Source organism: Pteropus alecto, unplaced genomic scaffold, assembly GCF_000325575.1.
Source record: "Pteropus alecto unplaced genomic scaffold, ASM32557v1 scaffold20, whole genome shotgun sequence".
Taxonomy (NCBI): Eukaryota; Metazoa; Chordata; class Mammalia; order Chiroptera; family Pteropodidae; genus Pteropus; species Pteropus alecto.
This window is the reverse complement of record NW_006436298.1, coordinates 8,895,020-8,920,046: the sequence shown is the minus strand read 5'-3', so window position 1 is coordinate 8,920,046 and position 25,027 is coordinate 8,895,020. Positions and strand designations below refer to the sequence as shown.

The 25,027-nt window shown below is 38.4% G+C and overlaps 1 protein-coding gene across 7 annotated transcripts in view; it reads right to left on the bottom strand.

The window, feature by feature from the left end:
- The window catches only part of ARHGEF28 (Rho guanine nucleotide exchange factor 28), a 264,414-nt gene that overhangs the window by 133,104 nt on the left and 106,283 nt on the right, over nucleotides 1-25,027 (bottom strand). For 6 of the 7 annotated variants that reach the window (XM_015590473.1, XM_025047883.1, XM_025047885.1 and 3 more), the window contains 3 exons: nucleotides 13,460-13,643; nucleotides 10,925-11,105; nucleotides 7,816-7,888 (listed from right to left, as the gene is read on the bottom strand). In XM_015590473.1, the coding sequence (XP_015445959.1) occupies nucleotides 7,816-7,888; nucleotides 10,925-11,105; nucleotides 13,460-13,643 (438 nt within the window). The remainder of the gene's footprint in view (nucleotides 1-7,815; nucleotides 7,889-10,924; nucleotides 11,106-13,459; nucleotides 13,644-25,027) is intronic. The other variant, XM_015590477.2, reaches the window with a different exon arrangement.

The following is a 25,027-nucleotide window of genomic DNA, read 5'->3' as shown; positions in this document are numbered from 1 at the left end:
CTCTGCAGTTACGCATTTGTGTTTCACTTAGAACAACTTTACTTGCAAATATCACTTTAATGTTTTAGCCTAGTGTGCATGTCCAATTCACAACTGCCAGAGAATTAAAATGATGAAGGAAACAAATTTGAAAAACTTCCATTATTCTTAATTCAGAGGCTACGATAACACTTTGACCTTCTGTTTCAGTATCCCAATTATATCCCAATTATATTTTTTTACCTACAAGTGGGAATACTAATAAGAACCATCATTTGGCCTTCCCAAGAGAAATATAGACTGCGAGAGACAAGGAGGCATCTACCTATAGAAATACCAACATAAGCCCCATTAACCCATAAGACCCAACATTCCACTCAATTCAACAAGCTCAGTCCAGTCCCTAATGAGTTGTAGCATCAACAGCCAGGGAGAGGATGCGAAGGTGAGAGAAGAGATTCCTGCCCTCCAGCAATATAATTTTGATATTATATTCTGATATTATGTATAATGCAGAATATTATACTTTAATTTTAAATTATATTCTATGATTTTTATGTATTATCTTTTACGATATAATTTTTATATTTGTATTCTGCATTCTTTCCAAAAGAATTTAAGACATCTTTTTTGAAATACATAGTTTTTAAATAATTTGTAACACTTCTTTTGAGCCAAAAAAGTAATTGATAACATTTGAAAAAGACTATTAAAAAAATCAATAAAATCCCTTTTAATGTTTTAGTATATACTCCTCTCTGTGCATATATTTTTGTAACAGCTTTATTGAGGTATAACTGAATATCATACTATTCACCCATTTAAAGTGTACAAGTCAATGATTTTTAATATATTCAGTCTTATGCAATCATTACCATAATCAATTTTAGAACATTTTCATCACCCCTATAAGAAACTCCACGTCCATTATCACTCACTATCCATCTCTCCCCATCCACCCCTATTCTTACTCCGCCCACGGCAACCACTAATCTATGTTCTGTCTTAAGGGATTCACCTATTCTGGGTATTTCATATAAACGAAATCACACAGTATGTGGTCCTTTGTAACCGGCCTCTTTCACTTAGCATAATGTTTTCAAGGTTCATCCATCTTGTAATATATCAGTATGTCATTCTTTTTTATTGCCAAATACTATTCCATTTCATGGATATACCATATTTTATATATCTATTCCTCAGCTGATGGGCATTTGGGTTGTTTCCACTTTTTGGCAGTTATGAATAATGCTTCTATGAACATTTATGTACAGATTTTTATGGAGATTTGTTTTCATTTCTCCTGAGTACCTATCTAAGAGTGTAATTACTGAGTCATATGGTAACTTTACCACATATGTTTTTTATATATTTTTTCACTCAATAATGTTTGTATAATATACATATTTTTTACATCTACAGTGTGCAATCCCCCTAACCTCCATAAAATCTCGAGCAGTAAAGAATTTATTCATAGGCAGAAAAAACGATAACCTCAGCCCAAAAATCTAGTTGCAACTATCAACCTAAGCAGAAGCTCTAAATCATTATATTTCAAATTGAGATCAGGGCATAATTTTTCTAATTTACTCAACTGCTTGAATCAAATGAGGAAAGTCATCTATCAAAGAAATGAAGATTCAATTTTGACTTAGGAATACCTTTATGTCCCTAAGACTTCACACTTAGATTCTATTTTAATGTAGGAAAGAAACTCCTTTGCTATGTTTCCTACTAGAGCTTATTTCGACCACATTAGACTCTTTAGTTGATATACTAAGTTAATGCTTTTCCTTCTCCCACAGCCTGCTAATCTGACGCAGCTGGAACAAAGCAACCATAGCAAATGGGAACAGAATTTGTTGTATCTAGGTGAGTTCTGAGGATTCTCAGATTCTTTCCAGCTCAAACTATGATTCTTTAATTCTGTGATAAACTGGAGGAGGCAAGGAAGAGAATTTTTCTTTTTGTGTGAGAAAATACTATTATAATAATATACATGATGAGCATCATATCGGCTTAATATTCTATTTTTGTCCTTGATGAAACTTTTTTCCTCTTGTAGGCAAGAGGAGAAAGCAGGTTGGCAAAGTCGGTCTCCAAAGAAAGTACAGGAAAGGCTGAGCCGCTATGCACAACACAAGAAACAATCACAAATCACTTCCTGGGGCTGGGAAGTACATTCTCTGAGCAGGCTTTATAATTGTCTTGAAAATTCCAAAATACCTGACTCAGATGAACAATGTTGATCAAATCCTTGGAGGGATAGTCTATACTCGGGTTCAGATAAGAGCTGCGTATCCAACTGAATAATCCCCACTGCAGAACAGCCTTCCTAATGCTGTCCTAAATCCCCAACATCTCAGGTCCCAGTCATCCTGGTGCAAAGGACCTACATCTTGATAAGACATTGGAACCATATTCAACAGTTCTAAAAAGACACTGAATTAGAGTATTTAAAATAAAAAATCTTGGAACGGAAATTCTGCATGGGTAAAAGCCCTCCTGTTTTCCCAATAATATCTCAGAGCAGATATTCAAATAATGAGACTCCATCACACAACTTCCTTTTCACATCTCACTCAGAGCACACAGAGAAGTGCTGCTCTCTCGCCTAAAGAATTTTCAAGCGAAAAATATGCTCACCTTATCACTGCAGCATGAAGAGCTATGTCCTCGTATCTCAACATACACATGATCACCAGTAAGTCCACTCTAGCCACGTATTACAACTTCACTCATAATGAGAATTGACCAGTTGTCAGATACCGGTCAAGGTGCTCTATCTATATTTTCTCATTTAAGCCTTACTATGCAATATTAAATAGCACTCCCACTCTGCCATTTTCCATAAAAGAAAACACAGCTGAGTAACTTGCAAAATGCTCAGAAGCCAGTTCACGGCAGAGCTGAGGTTTTTAGCAGAGTCTGCTTGTTGCTGGTGTGTGTCATCAGGACATGTCTGCGCATGTGGGTCACAAATCTCCCGTCACAAGGACTTTATGAGACAGGTCAGCCACGTGGAAGGGAGCTCACTTCAAGGCAATGATTCCAATTTTGCACTTTTCCATCAGACAAATGCTGGAGAGAACTTCAGAACAGCAGACCAAACACTATGTAGATAAATAGTCGGTTATGTAAGGGTTGTTGTTCTATAGTGCCGCAGGTAAAAGAACTCACCATCTGAGTTCAGACCGCCTGGACAAGCTGTATCACCTCAGGTAAGTTATGTGACCTATCTGTGCTGCCACGTCTTCATGTACAAAATGGGAGAAATTGACTCTTGACTCCCAGACATATTTCTCTCCGCGACCACTGGAATGTGGGCTCATGAGTGTACAAATTTTGCTCAGCTCGCAGCTGCAGCCCCAGCACATAGAGCAGTGCCTGGCACTCAACAAATGCTTGAGTGAAGTTAAATGACAGTCAATGCCTTAAGATCAGGGGTTTTTCCCTTTGCCATTTTGGTTACTGCTATATCACCAATGCTTAGAACAGTGCCTGATACAAAGTGGGCACACAGTAAATGTTTATTAAATGGATAAGTAAACAAGCCTACAGAATTCACATCAGTCTCCCTAGACTGCGTCTTGCCTTTGGATCCATGGCCTCCTCTGCCTTCTCCACAAGATCATGAGGAGGAAACTCTTCTGAGCCTACTTGGAGCTGCTGCCTCCACCTGAAGGAAATAGTTTTGCCCACTCTTCTTTAGGACTGGAACACGTGTTCCAATCCCAACTTCCTATTTCCTTGTTAATGAGAATATGGAAGATAATTAATAGGAAGAAGCCAACAAAGTAAGAGACCAGTGACACAAAAGTTATGACAGCAAATCAGACAAAGATTTTTAAAAACTGCAAAAGAATAAAAAAAGAAAATGGGTTCATTTAGTGGTCAATGGTTTTGCAGTGGTTCTGCTTGTTTTATGGCCCCATAGACTCTAGGCAGACAATAGCCTCCCAGGCAAAAAGTGAAGAGGGGTGTGTGGCCAGGCATGCGTGATCCGAATTTTCAAGGTGACCATGAGTAGTCCCTGCCCCATGTGAGCATCACTGTAGTTAAGGGTGGAGAGAATGCAGGTGACAGTGAAAAGGGAGAAAATAAGGTCTATGAAGGGCAGGATCAGTAAAGATCAGGACAAACAACATTTCCCAAATTCCTTCCACAGACCACTGCCATGAGATGCTGAGAACTGTGAAAAAGAGAGGTTCTTCCATGACCAATTTAGAGAACTGTTAGGTTAAACAAGGTTGCACAGGTTTTTTGACTGCAAGACTTTCTAGAACCTATAGAACATTCAATGTATTCTCAATCTCCAACAGGGGGCATTTCACATATAGCATTTTCTACTCATCTGGCCAAAGAATCCTTATTTTTCAGGGTAAAATTGGTGTTCTGTATTTTTCAGGGTAAGATTGGTGCTCTTCAGGAAATTCTAGAAAAGGATCGCGAAGCACAAAATAAGGACAAAGAAGGCAAGGGACAAAACAGTCAGTTAGTGGATTAATAAATTCTAATAACTAGTTTATTCGTCTCGGCCTATTAAAAACGAGATGACTTTCTGGCCATTTAATTCATTAGGAATAGCTTCCCATTATTCTGGAAGTACAATTACAATCATGAAATTATGGGAACATAATTGGTTCATAGACAATAATAAAACCATTTATCACACTAACAGAGACAGCACAGTAAATTTTCAGGCTAAAGTTATTATAGTCTTTTAATCAATGGCAACTACAGATATGAGCTTAGAGCTCCCCCCATGACCCACTGCTCTAGAAGGAAGAGAAAACATAATCTGTTAAGAACTTTCTAGTAGATCTCAAATGGAAAGTTTGCTTTGGGGGTTTAAAGGAAGGGGGGGAAAAAGCAAGCTCTTATGCTCAAAATGTTTCATTTTCCTAACTGTGTTGCCTCCAGGCTTATGAACAAATAAAAACTAATTGAATATTTTCACTTTAGTTGAATACTGCCTTCTGCTAAAACACGCATATAGTTTCTAACATGTCCTCCAAACATATAGAAGTAAATACATTCTCTAGAAGGTCCATAAAATACACACACTAGTTATTTGGAGCTAGGGAACTTGAGTCTCTGTCCAAATTCTTTTGCTTATTGATTGAGTGACTTCAGTCCAACTGGCAGCCAGCTATACTAACCTGGCTGTCCCCAAGTCCCATCAGATTCAACCTGTCTAAAACCGAGTACATTTTTGTCATTATTCTGTTTCCATAAGGCCTAGACTACCCAGGGACACACCAGGAATGGAGGAATCACCCTTTTCCCTCACCACTGACACCAGCCTGACATCCTGCACCTTCAAATGGGGACCAATCTGTCCCTACCTCTCCAATCTCATTGCACTGCGATGGGGAACACTCACTTCTGCATGACTTCCAGCAGCCTCTGGCTTCTCCAGTCCATCTCCACACTCTCGAAGAGTAAACTTTCTAAAATAATAATTTAACCTGATTTGTTTCAAGCAGCTCCCTAGAGCTGTCAGTGTGGAGTTCCAGTTCCTCACTTTGTGTACAAGCCCTGCCAATTTGCCTCCCTCTCAAGCCTATGTTCCTGTCATCTTACACACACACGCACACACGCACATCCCTATACGTCATGCATTTCCCCCAAAGTATCATCTAGATCAGAACTCTGTATTGCAAATATTTCCACTGTCTAAATTCCCTTCCCCCTATTAGAGCACAGCTCCAGGGTCACCTCCTCCAGGAAGCTTTCCCTGACTACTCCACCATCACACTCCACAGAGTTCTTGTAGTGCTTTAGACATATTACTCCTGTAGCATTTATCATAATGTGCTAAAACAGCTTGTTCTTCTACCCCAATCTCAAATTGTCAGACCCTTAAATGCAAGAACTTAGAATTTAAGTACATATTTAGATCTTACTTTGTTCTAAATTAGTTTGAAAGTAGATTACAAGGGAAGAAAAATATACAAGACGTTAAGTAAAAAACAGAAGTTGATGTTTAAAAAAACGAAAAAGCAAAGGTGAAGCTTAAGAAATGAAGGTAATTCAAAAATGCATTCAGCAGTACCCTACACATCTGCAAATAGCTTGCTAGAAATTTAGCTCCAACTTTTTATCAGCCAACTAGAAGCAAGAAACCTAATCAGTTACAGTTAGAGCAGTAAAGCAAGCCAACGGTTAAGAAGCCAGCATTCCTGACATAAGACCAGAAAGAGGTTTCCCCTACAGGTCTTCAGAAGAAAGCGTGAAGTTCCCCACCACATCTTTGGGTGGGCAGGGCAGGCTGCAGCTCCCTTAATGCAGCCATTACATCACCCCCAGGAGAGAATTGTGAAGGGCTCAAGAGGGTGCAGCTTGGGTAGAAAGCTCAGCTGGTCAGCTTAAGCCAGGAATGTGTGCAATGTGGACGGGCCACACAGGCTTCCAACAACTCACCACAAATCTTCCTTCTCCAAGGCGACTTATTAACAAACACGAGGGAGAAGAGTTTAAGATTCTGCTACCTGACAAATACCTGGAATGCAACTACTCTATGTTGCTAATTACAAACAGAATCAAAGGTGCTGACCGGCTTTTAACACTGGAGGCTTAGGGACAAGGATCTCGTTCTATTTTTTCTCCCTAACCTTAGCATCTAACATGGAAGTTCTCAGCCCTATCAGACTGTTGTCTCTTTATACTAACAGATATTTAGTAATGTTCCCTCCACTATCCTGAAATTAAATAGATAACATATCCCTACCCCAAATATGTATAACCCTATCCTCACATACAATTTCAAAAAATAAAAACAATACTCTAAAATATAAAGCAAAAGGAAATTGATAATACGCATTTCAATATATAAAATCTCTGCCCTAACAACCCTAGAAGACATAATGATGTGGTCAGATTCTTGGAACTACTGTATTTTAGAAAATAAAACAAACAAAACAGAATCTATTCTGCACTGGAAATACAGGACTATTCAAGAACAGAGGTAAGAATGCTCCCTAGAGGCCAAACTTGTGTGTGTTACTAGGGCTCACTAACTGATCAGACTTCTTTATGTATGTAAAGAAGAAAGAGCCTGATCTGCAGTAGAGATTGCATGCCCAGATAAACTGCCAAGTTGGAGAAAATGAAAAAGCACTATGTCCCAGCAAATCGGATGGGTGTTACATGCAATTGTGGCATCAACATGATCCCATGTGTGACAACATGAAACAGAGTACTAACAATTTGTTATAAAAATTATACCTCTCATAAGGATTCTCGCCTTGAGTCAATTTTCTACCTTTAGTCTCTGAAGCTCCCTCAGGACTTCGAAACGCTATATAGGACAACCCTGGTTGAGTAGGATTGTATGTACCCTGACTAACAGCCTGCATCTGCATCCCTCACACCTACATGCGAGAGCTGCTCCCCAACCCACACTACCACAGAAACACCATCCTCTGTAAGATCCACTTGCCCAGCACAGAGCAGAGGTTCCACGAAGGTGGAACAAGCTAAAGAACAAGCGAGTGATGAAGAACTGAATGGAATGAACAAACTGAACTTGGGAAAGAGGGGAGTAATCTTTGTGTGTCAGGAGAACACCCTGAAGAACACGAATGTGGGAGGATCAGGGCCTGGCAAAAGGCTCTCGGTAAATGCTAACTGAATAAAAAGCGGAAAAACAGTACACTTTGGGTGATGCTGTCAGAGGACCCAGGGGCTCTGTTGTATTACAAAACCCTGATCTTGCTTCTGATCTCCTTGGTTCCTGCTCTGCTTCACCGTGCACTTGAACCCCCAGCGAGCTAGTTAGTCCTGCTAGTTAGTTCTGGGTTCCCCAAGTGGAAAAAGAAGGAGCATGCATACCTTCTTTGGCTTCTGCAGCGCTGGAGGGCATATCTGGTTTTTCCTCTGGCCTGGCTTCTTGCTCTTCAAGAGTCTAAGAAAGCAAGAAAAAAAAAAAATCACTGAATACCATTTGAGGCTTCAAATATGCAACAAAGAGATGAAAATCACATTCAAGAATCTCAGAGCTGGGACAGGCCAGAGTCATGACCTGGGAGGTAGACAAGATAGGCAGCCCCCAACAGTAACAGTAAGAGATGTGGGGAGCCTAGAGGCATGGGCCAAAACTGTCCCTGAAACTAAACCGCTTCCCCAGGTCACAACCACCAGAAGGTTCTCAGGAACACGATGCATGAATGAGCAAAAGAGTAGACAGAGAACGGACAGTCTTGGAACCAGAAAGCAGTGCCACTGTTTTACTCTGCCCACCTATACCAACCCCCATCCACATGCTAGGACACAGGGATCTTAGAGGCCCAGCGATGGGGTAGGACCACCATCACAGGGAAGACCCAGGATGAGTACAGGCCTTGGGCTGCAAGCTGGCACTGGCTGAGACTGATTTTGTGAGCCTTAGAAAGAAGCTGCCCTCCTCGAACCCTCTGTATTTTCTTTTCAGTGGGATTCCCCACCACCAGTGAAAACGTGAAGAAACATGGAATTGTGTGCTGATGTGTCAAATGGTAAGGCAGCCTAAGACAGCAACGGCTCATCTTCCAAATCAAACACATGAGCAAACTTGGGCAGCCAACCTTACAACTGACACAGACCCCTAAATATACCTGGGCATGTGATGAAAGCTCACTGTACCAAGAACTAAATTCTCAGCATTCTGATTAACAGAAAAAGTTCTCTAATGAGGAAAGAACTAAAACATGATTAAAAGGTATAGCTAAGATTTTTGCCTATTATTTAATTTCCTAATATCTATCTTCACAGCTCGGATATGTAGCATCAACCTGTCATTTTTTAACATTTAATGTTTATTATAAATTATCAATCTACCAGTGTCAGCTATAATAGAATGTGATAACATGAATCCTTTACAACTCTGAATAAGTATGGCTTCTGAATGGGATCACCTGAATGGCTCTTGGATACAGAAAGGCAAACTTTGCAGCAAGATTTTATTGTTGTTGTTCTAGAAGGCTGCAGATAACTGAGCAATGCCCAAACCCTGAAACCGAAGATGCCTCCTTGACAGGACTGAGGATACACTATGGTTCATTGAGAATAAATTAGTCCACGAGGTCAAAGTCATATGTAAAAACAGACTTTTAGACATCTAAGATTTAATAAAGATAAATACATTATTATTATACACAGTCTCACACGTGGTACTTGAAATTGCAAAGCTTTAGTGTGAACAACCCATATCACAATTATCATCTGCTTACATTTAAAATAACATCTAACCAAGTAAGAAATAGACCAAAAAAAAAATTTAATGACTTTGGTCATCCTAAGGAATCTCAGCCCTGTTCCCTTCCAGGTCTCCCCACTCACTACCCAGCCCCATGACTCGGAATAGGAATTAAAAAGAGGAATGCTATTGCATTGCAACAGATTCTTTTATCAATGTTATATCGTAAGTAAATTTTATCAGTGTTTTTCACAAAATGAAAATCTCTAAGTAACTGGAAAGATATTTCCATTTGGTCTTTTTTATTGTAAAGTCCACTACAATAAATACTTAGCAAAAGGAAATTGATAATATGTATTTAGATTTACTCATCTTAAATCTTCCCCAGGGTCATCAGTGTTACCTCAAATGTGTTATCAGAAATTATGAATCCAACCTAAGAAGCTGGAGAGTTTAATAATGAAAAGGAAGTTCAATGGTTCTTGTTATACACAGAGAATGCTCTTATCTTTTTAAGGAGTTCTGTCACCGGAGTTCTGTCACCAGGGGCCATGCTGTGGTCAGAGTGTCCTTTATAAGAACACACATGTCGCTGAGCTCTGCTCCAGTAGAGCTGCTGGGAACAAAGCTCATGCTGAACAATGCTGCTTCTCAAGGCCAAGCCTCTGCCTGCAGGAATATCTGCATCTAGGAGCCTGGGGGAGAAGCCACCGGTATTGCTGAAGGCTTAGTATCTTTAAACAATACTTAAGTATCCTTAAGCAAAATGAGGAAACACTGTATGCCAGAAAATTATACACTAAATTTCCTAAAACCTAACTAGGGAATTTAGTTTATATTCTGAAGAGCGTGTTTCATTTTAATTGTTGAAATAAAACCCTATGTGGAGTAAGCCAACAATAATCTTTATTTTACATGCAGTGTTTTTGGCAAAATCTTAAATTTTATGAAGCAAACATTTTATAAAAACTGCGATATATAATAATAATATCATTTTCCTGAAATATTTATTCTGTAAATTCTATACAGTCATGAAACCTGTGCCTTATTAATGGACGTGCTTGAGTCATGGGAGTTGCAGGATCTGGTGAGCAAAGCCATTATACTCCTGAGTACTGTCAACTAGACTAACTCAAGTTCTTTTACTCAAAATAACATTTTGCTTAATAATAATTAAAAGATATAATTACTTTTATATTCTTCCAGTTTCCACAAAAAAATAAATAAATAAAAATAATAAAGATGAAACATTTTAAACCTTGAGATGAGCATGCTATGATAGCACTCAATGCTGGGGTTTGGACCATGGCAGAAGTGGGGAAAACCTCTTTGAAAAAGAACTGGTTTCAAATGACCAGTCCCCATTCATGAAGAATCTGTACAGTGGGACAAATGCTTCACTACATCTAAGCCATAAGAAGCCTCACAAGTAGATACTATACATGTAAAAGAACCTTAAATGCAACTGCTTTAAATAAGAATTATAATACAATCAATAAATTCATAGAGAATATCCAATATTAGAATATTAAAACCCTACATTGGCAGGGCTGGCTCACGACAAGTAAAGGAAACATGAATACTATGTGAATTACTACCTTCTACTGCCAAAATATTACATAATAATCTTCATTCTACTGATGTAACACAATTTGCAATTCCATGGCCCGCAAGTTTCTGTTAGAAAAACACTGTTCCCAAAACAATGACTGTTGCCTGCACTCCCAAGGAGTGTGTTATTGCATACCAGAAAAACCGGGCACAAACCTTAGTGATAAAGGCTCTATCCCGAAGGTATTTCCTGAAGAGTTTAATATCTGCCTCCAACAAATGCTCGGCTGTGTGGTTAAGCGTCAAGGTCAGCATTTCTGACGAGTGAGTGTACTGCAGGATGGCATCTTCGCCGAGCTGCACACGGGAGAAGCCAGGGGAACGTCTGCCCTGGAAACTGAACCGTCACAAATCAAAACCCAGGTGCAGCTTCAGACACCAACCCCAAGATCCCAGTGACCCTCATATTACAAATCAGACTGGCAGAATGATCCTCAAAAGCCACTACTGACAATAAGTTCAAAAGATGATGTAAATAGAGCCTAATGAAGCCATCTTTCTTCTACTACCTAGAGAAGATGTCAATGGAAAAGTCATGCATGTATATTATATACTTTAAAGATTTATATAAATAGCGAAACAGTACTGACTTTTAAACATAGTACTTTACCCCAGTATTTCATTCTCCTTTCAATATGAAAAGATGCCTCTCTCTTTAATGGGGCCGCATGTAGCAGCAATTAGCTGGCAACCAGCAGTTTATTAGGTGGTTACAGTGGAAAACAGATATGATCTCCAGGGAACATGGTGAGGTTTGGATGTTACAAACAAGTAAGATATTCATAACACACTGGTCCACTGTTGTAAACCATTTTCTCATGCAAATTAGAATATGCATAAATTTGATCGTGTTGTATTCTTGAACACAATCATAAACAAAGGAAGTACATTCCCAAACTAAATTCTTGAATATCAGCTTATTTTCTGTTCTGTTTGGGCTAACAATTGCACATTTATTAGCTATATGTAGGCTTCATGACTCGTATCACAATATTCTGGGTGGCTTATAATAGCAACAGTAAAGGAGCCTCAGGAAAATGCGAATGGCTTCCAGATAACTGCCCAGCTCAGCATGTCATATTCCGACAGATTGCTCCCCGATTCCTCACATCACAGAACTAGCAGTCTGCCTATTTCTTCTTCCAGGACCTCACTTCGCTAGTGAACGTTTGCTTTACAAAAATATAGTGTACTTCCAATCAAATAAATGTCATCTCCATCCCACAGAATGACAAAAAGAGATCCGTGAAGAGTATTTGTACACTAAGATTTGGGGCATCTCCCCAAACTCTGCCAGGGACTCCAGAATCTTCCAGGAGACAATTTCCTATGCTAACGACAAGCCATTGAGTCAAACTAACTCTGAGCCTGAGCAATCAGATCATTGTTATTAATTTAGAAAATGGAAGCTCCATATTAGAATTTAGCTTACAGTCTACTTCCAATACCACCCATGAATGGATTTATTAAATGTGTAAACATTTAAAACACATAAAATCGTCTGGTCTTGGATCCAGTAGAAGGATACAAAGCTACCAAGGATGAAGAAGTCAGCCTCCAGGACCTCGATGCAACACTGAACTACCCACGATGACTAAGTCAAAGGAAGCAGTCCTGCCTTACCCTTTCTAGCCAAGAAAGTGGGGTCATATTAAAGTGAAGGAAAGGGGCCTGTTCATGGGCTCTTCCTTTGGTTGCTGGTCATTTGACCAAATGAGGGGAAAAAAAAAAAAACAGAAAGCTCTGACTTCTACTTCCAATGTCCACTTATACATCATATGTCCATAAATTAATTACATTGCATTCTATGAGCCAAACAAAAAAAAACAGTCCATTAATGCCATAATAATGCTGACAATATTTAATATTTATGTACTTTGTAATTTTCAATGTAATTTCCCACTTATCTATTTTTTTCCCTCATGTTAAGTGAAGAAAATCACTATATATGAGTCCTCCTTTCATTTAAAAATACTGACTCATCTGAACCATTCTAAGTAACAAACGACACATTCATTTTTCATTGCAAGTGTGAATATCATCATAAACAGAAAACTTTACAGTTGACAAATTATTTATTTTACATGATTTCACTAGATCCTGATAACCACCCAAATGGCTACATCGTGTCTTCGGGTTTATCTGTTATTCATTGATTCAACAACAATTTATATTCTTTCAATGAATGTTATGTGCCAAACACTGCAGTGAGTAAAACAAATAGTTTCAGCCCTCAAATGATTTAGGAGACATATATAAAACAGATGATCACTATATATGTAAAATTCTAAGTTATAATTAATATTGTGGATTATTAATTTTAATTACAATTATTGCTGTGAATTAATCATAATCATAAAAGACCATAACATAGAAGGCCTCTCTAAAGAAGTGACACTTAAGCTGAAGCCTGAAAGATAAGTAGGGGTTAGGCATTTGCTTTTTTTAATTATACGTCCCTATAGAGCCTTTTGAGACTTTTTCCCCAACTCCTTCTCCCTCATGAAGTCTGAATACCAAATATATCTGTTGATCTGTTTATGTCCTACACGTATATCTGTATTTTACACATAAGAATTAATGGTAAAATATAAACCAACATTAGCTTTTGGTTTCATTTTAATTTTTTCATAATGTCTGGCAGACTTTATAGAAACAGATTAAGAGAGAAACTATCAGGTAACCACTCACTTTGTGATGTCTTCAACTAGCTTGGAGTGTCCACTGTGCAAAGCTAAGTCTAATGGTGTGGCACCCTCTTCATTGGGTAAAGCCAAGGCCTGGACACCCCCAGGGAGGCACACGAGGAAATGGGAAAGCTTAGGCAAGCCCCATCTCACAGCCAGGTGTAGGAGAGACTCTCTGGGAAGAATAACTGAAAAGAAAGACAAACATATATCAGTCCCTCTGTTTACAAAATTTGTCTCATGCATTTTACCAGAGACCATGTATTTAGACATAATAAGAATGACGGAGCTGAAAGGAACCATCATAACTATCTAATTCAAGCACTTCATTTAATAGATGTGGAGAGGTCAGTGATTTGTCCAAAGTCAGGTAGCCAGTAGGTGCTGGAGTCAGGTCTGCTCACCCCTGGTACAATTATGGTACCCATTCGTTCACATTCACTCACTTGCAGTAAGGTAGGTCATCGGGAAGAACAAATGCTAGGAACAGAGCATCCTTGGGAAACAGACACTGTCAATTTCCAAGGTGTCCTTGGAGATGGTGCTACTCCAGCAGGACAGTCTCAGAGGCCAATGCTGTAAAGAAGCCTCATTTTCCACACTTAGTCCTCAGAGTTGCTCTCCCCTAATGAGAAACTGGGACAGAAATGGGCTTCACATGTCCAGAAAATGAGAGATCATGGTCCTTCTCAAACTTCATGGTGGTGCTTTCATCCATCTACTAGATCCCAGGAATTATGTCAGCATTGCCAAAGCCACCCCAGTGCTTTCCCTAAAAGTTCAGCCTTTTCCTTGTCACGCACCCCTTGACATGCAGTTTAAGTCCTAAAACCAATTTTTAACGATTATACCATGATCCCTACCCAATTCTAATCAAGCCCCCGTCCTCTGTATGAAAAGACCCTCATTATACCAAACTTAAATTCTGACTAAATTCTACTCTTGCCTCCCCATTTGAGACACTGCTAAGGATCTATGGAGGTGGAGTTCTCCCTTACCAAAGCAGGCAATAAACTCAGCTTTGTCACACCAGCAGGTGGTCGTGATGCTATTTGAGGAGCCAGCATCCAACAAAGCCCTGGTTTAAAACAACCAGGAAATATTCCACTGCTCATGGATGCAAAAGAAAACTGCTTACATTTTTAATTACTTTATACTACGATTTCTATATCTAGATCAATGAACAAAAGGCCTTATATTTTAAGTATGTACATGAGCTTTCCCAGTGAAATGACACTGACTTCACCATGCATTTGCTCCGTCATCTGTGTGACACAACACAGACTCCCCTTGCCCCGTAAGATGATATATGAAATGCCCAAACATCTAAAAACAGACAAGGCGGAGTACCCCCACCAGACATTTGTTTAATATACTTGATATCTTCAAAAAGAGCTATGTTGGCTATTATAGAACTTATCCTTAACTAGTTTATCCTTTAAGTTTTTGGTCTTTAAAATTGTTTTATTAGAAAGCAGGGTTTTATTCTTCACAGATTCATGTGTATATCATTTCAATTTATTTCCTTCTTAAATAATAATCAGGAAGAGAGTTGTTAGGATCAGGTAACAGAACAAACACAAGTGTGTACATTCCCCAACACACCTGTCAGCGTGCAACTGTAACCAGCCACACCAGGATGGAATTTCTAAGTCACAGGTCCCAATCTGAATCTGGTGAGAATCTGTCCCATGGTTATACAGGACACAATTTTCTTCTAAGAAAAATATGACCAAAAAGAGCACCTGCACTTTTTGCATTCCCTTTTAGAATAATACCATTGATAAAGGTAAGTATGGTGTCAATCATTTAAACGGTACTCCCTACAAAGCATGTGGCAATCCCCTAAATACCCTCAAAACTGGGGTGAGGTTCACGGTATTCAGCCTGACCCACAGTGGGAATATGGGGAGAAGTAGTTTCCTCCACCGAGAGAGCTTTCCAGCCCGTTCTTCTAGCCCAGCTCCCTCTTCTCTTCTTTCTGGCTCCATCTCGTTCCATGGGAGAGAACAATAAACACATGGGACAGAATCCCACTCTCCCCCCCCCTTGCCTGCATCCCTCTCCCCTTCCAGAATTGACCCACTTCCTTGGGGAGATGGGGAGGCAGGGGAAAAGAGGTCTTCTAATGTTTGAAGAAAACAAATAAAAAGCTAACCAAAACGTTTTGAGAGCTTTCTCATTCGGTATAAAAGTTCAAGGCGCAGAATCAGGCAAACAGCTTGAAAGAGGAAACATCATGACATATATAAATTATTCTGTTTGTTATAGAGTTTCAGATTCTTAACAGCGGTCAGGAAAACAAGCTTTGGAAAGGTTATACAATTTGGCAGAGGTGGAGGTGTTTAATTAAAATGAAATCTTTTTTCCCCCCCAAATAAATAGGTTTCTTCCTGTTCAGTTGGTGCCAGATGTTATTTGAACCAATGTAACTACAACAGAATTACTAAGAATTGTTCTAATGGCAAACATTAAAAGGTATGACCTGTAACATCCTGGGAGCAGATCACCCAGACACAAAAAGGAACTGAGCAGGCTGTGCCATTCAATCAGCATTCTCTTCACAGTATAAAAAGAGGTTCATCTGCCACAGACGGGTAAGGAGACTCAAAGTCCATGCACCTCGCTTGCCACACCTCAGTGTCTCTGCCTAGAAAACGAGGCAGCTGCATCAAAGACCCAAGGTCCTAAAAGTGTTCATTCCTTACTCAGGATTTTTGGGGATCAAGGATAGATGAAATACAACACGTACCAAGACACCTTCCAGAGTATCTGAAACAAAAGTGTAGGGTTGGCCGGATGGTTTGGTTATTACCAAAGGAAAGTGATTTTATGAATTGCTCAGTCCAAATTTGGGATCATTATCATACCTATACGATGTCTGACTATGCCTTTCAATTAGCAATAAATTCGGGTTCGAAGACTGAAAAATAAGTTACCAAGCCCTCAGGAACTCGCATTTGCTATTAGGGAAAATGCAAATTAGAACAGCCACAGTGGTATCATCTAATAAATTTTAAGAAACTAATGTCTCGTGACTGAACAATTCCACTCCTACATTTAAAATCTAGTGAGGACTATGCTTTTTATGCACCAGAAAACACTCACAAAAATGCAAAATGGTCAAAAATAGAAGTTATCTTACTGTCTATCAACAAAAGAATAAATTGCAGTATAATCATATGCTAGTATTTTAACAGCAATAAAAATGAATTACAGGCTCACATAGAAGAAACTAAGAAATACAATGTTGAGGGATAAAAGTCACAAGAGAATGCACAGACTACATTTCAATTAATAAGAAGTTTTTAAAAAGTGAACAGTAAAACATATTATTTAGGGGTAGAGAGTAAACTATAAAGAAAAGCAAGGAAATGGTTACTACAGGAGTCAGCATAGCACCTCTGAGGGGAAAGAAGGGAATGTGACTGGGGAGGATGAGGGATGTTGGCACTTTTGGAGTTCAAAGGTATCTGTATGTCTCTTCCCCTCTACTTTTTCCCCACCCCCCAAACACACAGTTGTGCTCAAGGTCCTCTCCAGAATAATTAAAATCATTTCTGAAGTGAGATCCAAGCATTAATCCTTTCTGAAGATTCCCAAGTGATTCTTATGCAAAGTGAGGGTTGGGATCTCCTACCTTAAATAAAAAAGTGGTGTAACAAAATACATATCTATGCCTCCTTTTCATATTACTGTCTTCCCAACCGCCTCTTAAGATCTATGAGGTAAAAAGTTTCACCAATGAATAAGAGCAAAAATAAAATGTTTGTGATTCTTGCAAGTTATTTTTAATCCACATTATTTACTGCTAAGCCAGGATATATAACCTTAAACGTTGAGGAAAATATTAAAGCTAAAATGTAACAGAGACAATGATCTAGAAGCAAATGATATTTTTAAACACAAATTAATTCAGAAACAGGTATACTTTGTACAGTTTAATAATGTTTCATAACTCCTGAGTGGAGCCACTGAAATCTATTCAACACTGTAAGTTTATGAAGAGCAATTTTTTTTTAATTCACCTAAATCCGATTCATTAATATAAGTTCTACTCTGGTTTCAAAGCCACACATAGATATTTCATGGAGGTCTCAGTTTGTTTATTTAAGTCATTCAGTAGACAAACATTGAATGAAACCACTACTATATGTCAGGCCCTGTGGATAGAGAGATAGGTCCTGTCCTTGTCTTTGGGAATCATACAGCCAGCATACAGAATGAAATAAACATCTGGCCCATGAAATCACTCTGATGAACTACAGCTCTAGGCTTAGCCATAGAGTGTGAATAGAGATAAAGAAACCATCTGATGTACAAGAAAACAGCTCTTCAGGTATCATCGTGAAAATTTACAGATGTTTATTAAATGCCAAAAAATGACGAACAAAGAGAAAATGAAAAAAAAACCTGTTACTAAAAATACGTATGGAGAGTAGAAGAGAGACTCTGGCATAAGCATCACACACAATCTCTGACATTTTTTCAGGACTCTCAATGAAAATAGAAAGAGAGATCATGTCTTACAACATACTCTATTTAAATTGTCTAATGAGGGCTTTGGTGTGTATATAAACAAATCACACTTCCACACAGAATATCAAATGCTGATGAGTCCAAGATAGGAACTGCAAATATAAATACGCTCATAGGAAAGATATAGAAACAGAACATCCCATGAAGCACAACCCAACATGACAGGCATGGCTGGATCATAAAGCCAAAAAGTAGAAGTAAAACAAGCATAATGGCATATGTTATCTTTTCTGCATTGGACACATTTGAGACACTCAGATTACAGCCACTCCTGATTGAAATAATCTAGGAAAACACCAATCACACACGATTATTCCAGAAAATTTGCCTTGTAATGTACAATACTGGAATGCACTTTATGGATTTTGCTTCTCATACAGGTTGGTTATATTTTATTTTACCTCATGGAACTAGTACTAAACCAACTGAAACACTAAAAAGTCTTATCAGGACTTAAAGATGGCAATCTAATTGTTGGTCTTCATAATCTTGGAACTGAATTATACAACATAGGCATTGATACGAGATATGAAGGATCCGGACACAACACTATAGCACAGAGGGGGAAAGACTAAAGGGGCGAAATGTCTGGGTTTGAACACTTACAAAGATGTAGCTTTGGGAAGACCACTTAATTCTCAAGTTTTAAGTTGCTTGATCTATAAAAGGAAAATGCTATATGCCTAGCCCACTATCCAAGATTGTCAAGAAGTTGTAATAGAAATCGCATGTGGGACAGAGTTCTCAAGAACTAGGAAAGCCAGTACTGAGAGGACTTATCAGTCATACACATTTATCTGATCTTTTAATACAAAAATTAAATTGATATATGGTATATTTGAAAACAGTTTTCCTCTGGTTATAATTTAAAAGCATAATTTAAAGGAACTAGCTGTCTGCTTAGGAAGTACTATAATTATATCAGTGTAAGACTCCAGATGTGTCATTAAAACAAATGTGCTTCAGCCCATGCTTCAGGCAGCAGGAGGTCATTAGGTGCCATAAGCAGCAATTATGTCACACCCCCTTTCCAGCCTGCGCAGTATTTTTTTTTTTATTTGTTACTATTTCTTCAAGGCTATGATTCAATTCCATCATTCATTCATTCGATATTCGCTGATAGCCTACTATGTGCCAGACATTCTTCTCTCTCTTCCTACCATAAGCAACCCTCCCAATTGACCCACCAGGAGACAAATGAAAATACAATGCAGTCTAATTTTATCAACGACAAGCAGACAAAGTGTCGACTCATCATATCTTGGAAATGATCTTTCAAAGTCTGAATGGGGAGTCTGAATTCAAGCACAGCCAGGAAACTGGCCACTCATCTGCACCCAGGCAGGGCCCACTTACTGCCTTTGCACTGACAGCCAGCGCCCCAAGTCCAAAGGCTCAGACTGAGAAATATTAAACTCTGTGGATATAAGCTACAACTTTAGTGTGGGGGAATCTCATCTCCTCCATCAGTATCGGGGTATAGTCAGCAAGGAACATTCTGGTGAGAATAGAAGAGGAAGGTAAGTGGGATAAATCAAACAAGAAGTCAGAATATAAGGAGCTGCCCACCTGGGTGAGCGTGAGGAGGTTGGAAAAAGTTAATGAGAAATCTAGATGGGCAGCTATTATGCATTAATGAAAGCAAAGAAATAAACCACCACAGCCACCTTTATTTCATTCTTTCTGGGTGCCAACAACTATAAGAACTTTACATTTCTCATTTCCATCTAATACGTAGTAAGCAAATTACATGCATTATTTCGTTTACTTCTGACAGCCACTGGATGAGGTAGGGCCTTTAGGGGAAGAAACTGATGATATTTGACACAATTATGCGATTGTCCAAGCTCACTCAGTTAGTATATGGGGCATCAAGGATTTGAAGCCAGACTTTTCTATCTCCAAAACTAAGTGCTTAACTATTATGCCTCCCATTAGGCAAAGAAATAATTAGGTAAAATAAGACAAAATCAAGAAGAGAAGGGCAGAAAAGATAGAACTTCATAGATCAACAAATTGAGAGTAAGGAAAAGCAAGCAGAAGGGAACTAAGCAGCACCAATCCTAAGGGCCCAGGCTCACGTCCTGCTCTCCAGATGCCAGCCTGATATGTCACTGCACACACGTGCATACCCCATGACAAAACTGCAAAATAAAAGGTCTGCAGCTACAGATATGGGGAAGAGAAAGCAGGTATGTGGGAATCATACTAGGGTATGATTACAGAAGATTTTGAAGGGTTTCTACCTACATAGCTTTCTGCCCCCAACAAGGCCCATATTTGAAAGAGTCAAGACAAGGCCTTGTAAAGTTCACTTAGCCTAAGTACAGGGGAGCATTGTAACAGGACATATGATTGGTCATTTCCCTAAGAACATACCAACACTCTGGCTCACTGCCCAGGCCCTTCCCCTAGGCCTCTCCCAGGCCTCTTCTTCAGCCACCAGCCTTTTAACCTCCAAATTTTAAAACCAATGTTTTAATTATTTTTTAAATAAAGTAGCAAAAAGACAACTACCAGCATTCAAATCCTATTAAAGAAATCTAGGAAAACAGTAAAATTTTAGTATTTTTCCTCAAAATAAGTATTAAGAGAATACTTGGCTACTGTTATTTTCTAATTCCATTTTAGTCCCTTGTGTGCAGTCAAAAACCTCCACATGTATCCTGCAACGTTGGACAAGCTCCCAGAGAAGAGAATCCAGGGATGGGTTTTGACCAATCAGAGGTAAATTTTAAAAGCTTCCATGTTCCTGAATCCTTTGGGAAGCAGATTAGGGTAGAGTGCTTGAAAATAAAAGCTCGCATTCACATTTTTTTTTTCTTGAAAAAAATATGAAAGAGGGAGAAAGCAACCTGAATATAACCTTATGCTTTATTTCCCAAATGTGAGAGTACATATGTAATTCTCTATTCCCGTCTAAGGGTCATTGGTGCCAGACAAAAGTAGAGAGCTTATTTTTTAGGGAAGAGTTTAAGCTGCTTTGCTTCCTTAAAACATAGTACCTTAAACAGAGAATGTACTTAATAAGAGTTTACTGACTTAACTAAAAAATAAATCCAAATGATTTGATAGATAGGGGGGAAAATCTTTTCCATAGGATTTCAATTCTGTATTAAATTCTTTAGCGCCAGAGAACCCATTCTTTAGCTTTAAATATTAAAAGCCCAAAAAAAGTAGGGGGTGGATAGAAGACAGAGAAAGTATTTTTAAATTAAAGATTTCAAACTTCACAAATGATGCACATTCGTGTGCATGTGCATGGCCAAGTGCTGCAAAATAATTTTACCAATTTACCATTGGACCTATTTTAAAGAACATTCTCTCCACCACTAGCATTTAGCCAGTGGGTTACCTTAGCAACTGAAGGAAAATAATACCAGCTTTAAATGTCAGAAAAGAAAGTATGGAGATATTTGTCCCTTTAGGCACTATCAGAAGTGATAGAAAGCTAGAAAATAATACTGCGTGTACTCAACTGCTTGGAAAATGTCAACATTTCCAAGAAAAACCCCACAGTTAGTCAATATCTATTATTCATCAATTACAAAACTCCTCAGAAAATTTTTTTTAAACCCAGAAACTTGTACTTCGTAATAAATCTGTCCTTTTTGGGTTCTTTATCCAGTGGTATTTCAGCTGATGTTATTTCAAACTTGCTGTCCAGTACAAAGTTTTAGGGCAGAAAAACAAAGCTGACATTTCACATAGTCTGTGGGCCAACTCTTATAATTCAATGTGCCATCCCCTGGTTAATAAGACTTGGAATACAATGAAGTAGGGGCCAAGCAACAGAGCTGTGCTACTGAGCCTTGCTCTATTTTCTATTTCTACAGCTAGCAAATTGTATTCAAGCTCCATTGCAAGTGTTAAACAAATCTTGCTTCTTACTGGTACAGTCTCTTTCCTCTATTCAAAGAAAGATAAACAGATATTTTCCTCTGTCAAACATTGCTGGCCTGCACATTCCCTTCTCCTGCTGCCTAGAAAGAAGGTGATGACTTCAGGTACATGGCTTGAAACAAGATGCAGATGTCACAGAAAATTGGCAGTTCCCACCAAGTCTTTCATAATAAACTGTTAATTCTCACTTAATGGCTTTTCCTGCAGATAAGGAGCAATATTATGACTGCTCTTTAAACTCCTTAAGAGAACACTAAACAATCAAGACACATTTTTAACAGTTGCTAAATAACCCTTACTCTTACAGACTTTCTTCCAAAGTCTTTTTGGCCCTCTGCATTGCTTTCCTTTTTCCCTATTAGTTGTAAAGTGTAGAAAGACAAACATTCTCCTTCAAAGGGAATTAATTTATGAAAACTCTATTAATAAAGCAGACATCATTCTAACCACCCTTCTTAGTAACAACATCACATTACATAACCTATGCATTAAACTTGGGTCCATGACAAAAGTTCTACTTTTCCTTTAAATCGCTATTCTTTACTCCATGACTTGTTTTTGCACAGACGCTCTACTTGGACTTGTCCTTACAACATGGATTCTTCAACTAGTAAACCATTTCTCTAATTTCTAGATTCAAGTTTAAATCTGTGGTGGTTGCTATAACTCTACTGGTGTTATCTGCACAGTAAGGAGCATACTCTTAAAGTGATCTTTGGAATTAATAATTAAAATAATTCTCCAAGCCACTCTTAGCAGGTAATACCAATTCTGACAATTAATTCTCCTTGGGAACAGCTCTCCAACCAACCATACATCTATAGAAGAATGAAAAGTTGGCTCTCTAATTACATCAGCTCTGTTTAACTTTATGCCCAAGACAGCCCTGCAGAAGAGTTGCAAAAGCTCAATTGAGCTTACCCTAAAAACTGTTTCCATGCATAGAATCGATTATAAAGGCAGGAAGAAAATTTACCTCTTTAAACTTGAAAAAGCAATCTAACAAACTTTTGTTTTATTAAAGATTTTAATATTTTTTGCTCTGCAGATTCAGTTCAAGGTATTATCTTTCTTAAATGTTCTCACCACCAAAAGGAAATGGTAATTATGTGATAGGATAGAGATGTTAGCGGATGCCATAGTGATAATCACTCTGCAATATATAAATGTGTCAAATCAGTACACTGTATATCTTAAACTTACACAAGTTATATATGAATTATATCACAAAAGCTGGGAAAAAAAACAAGTTTTATTACGTTTTTATAATTGGTATAATGAGGAGTTCCATCTCTTCCACAACAAGGAACTTCTGTCTATAAGGAGACCCTTGAACATGTGAACTACCTTTACCCAGAGAATTGCAGAAAAGCCAAAATCAGTTTTTCAAAATAACAGTATTTACTTTAGCAAAAAAGTCTTAAATTTGCAAATTATTGCTATATATTGCTTTGTAAGTGTAAATATATATGAGAGTCTCTATATGTCCTTCTTTTAAGTGAGTGGACTTTTTTCCTTAAATCAGAAAACATAAATAGGACAAGCTCTACCTCTTCCATAGGTTGCGAGAGAAGCTACTATGTTCCCAGGGGCAATGCCATCAGTTCTCTGAGATGTCATTTGTAGTCCCTTTGGGTTCTTTACTCAAATGGCAGCCTCCCCCATGTTGATGGCAATCTTGGTGCTTTCCAGCCATGTCAAGTTTCTGGGAACATAGGTGAAGGAAAGTAATATGGCTGAGCAGGAAGGAAAAACTTTACTCAAACATTATCTGAGCACCGGCAGAATAAAACAATATTTTATCCCAGTTAACTTAATTATCAAAAGTATGTCAATCTCTAAGAAAATAATTTTGTCCAAAAACCAAACAAGCAAAAACCCCCAAACAAAAAAAAAATAAATTGTGAAATTTTATTGGATAATTATTATATAACTATTCAGTTTTACTGCAAATTTGGGGTCCTGAGACTCTGCAAAAGCTTTTATCGTGAAAGCTTTTTTCACAGAAAGAATGGGTTTAATTTTATGAAATAGGAATCCAATTTTATTCATGGCACAAAATTAAATAAAACCCAGGATATTTCCTTCCCTAGAACACATAATGAAGTTGCACTGTGAGTAATGATGGGTACGACGCAGGGCCAAAAAAAGGCTCTGCTTTTCTTTATGAAACACAACAGTCCGTTCAGGCTCTGGCCCTTCTCCAGGATCTCAGGCCTTCCTAGTAACTCTCAGTGAACGAAAAGAAAAAAAGCAAGGAATTTACCATAAAATGCAAGGAAATACAGTATTGCTTCAATCAGACTCCATGACAAAGTTATTACAGAAATCAATACTCATTCAGTAACATCTAATTATGCAGCACCCGCCAAAACATAAACAAACATAAAGAAGTTTTAATAAGTATGAATAGTGAAGCTTTAAATACTTTTTGAAAAAATATTAGGAGAAATAATTACTAGGGGAAAAAAAACTGTTTCCACTTACAATGCCACTCCCAATAACATATGATAAACTCCAGTGGGCCCCATGCCTCAGTTTACATCTTACTTTGTTACTGTAATTCATTTACATTAATGACAAGCAACACTAAGAAAATATGGACACTAGAAAAAGGTGCATTGAGCGTGTAAGAAATTCTGAACTGCTTGGAGTAAAACTCTACTAAAATGAAGGGGAGGGACCAAGATGGTGACATCGGAGTCTCCTGAACTTCCCTGCTTCTGTGAAATCACCAAATATACAGCTCTACATGGAATAATTCTCTGAGAGAAATCCAGAAACTAGCTGAACGGCTCCTACACATAGGATGACTAAGATACCTACATCAAAATGGGTAGGAAAGCCTGAGACACACTCTCATCATAAACCCCATTCCCAACACAGAGCCATACGATCAGGAGGGAACCCCCAACTCCCAGCTTCTCCCTAAGGAGCAAAGAGTTTGGATCACACATCTAGTACTGCAACTTTTAAGGCTCCCACCTTAAAAGTGAGCGATGGGCCCCCACAACACCTAGCTCTGAAAGTCAAAGGAGCTTCCATCCATGAGTCCCATAGGACTATAGAAAAAAAAGAAGTTCTTTATGATCACACAAACATGCACCATTGCTATCTCCCCAGGGCTCAG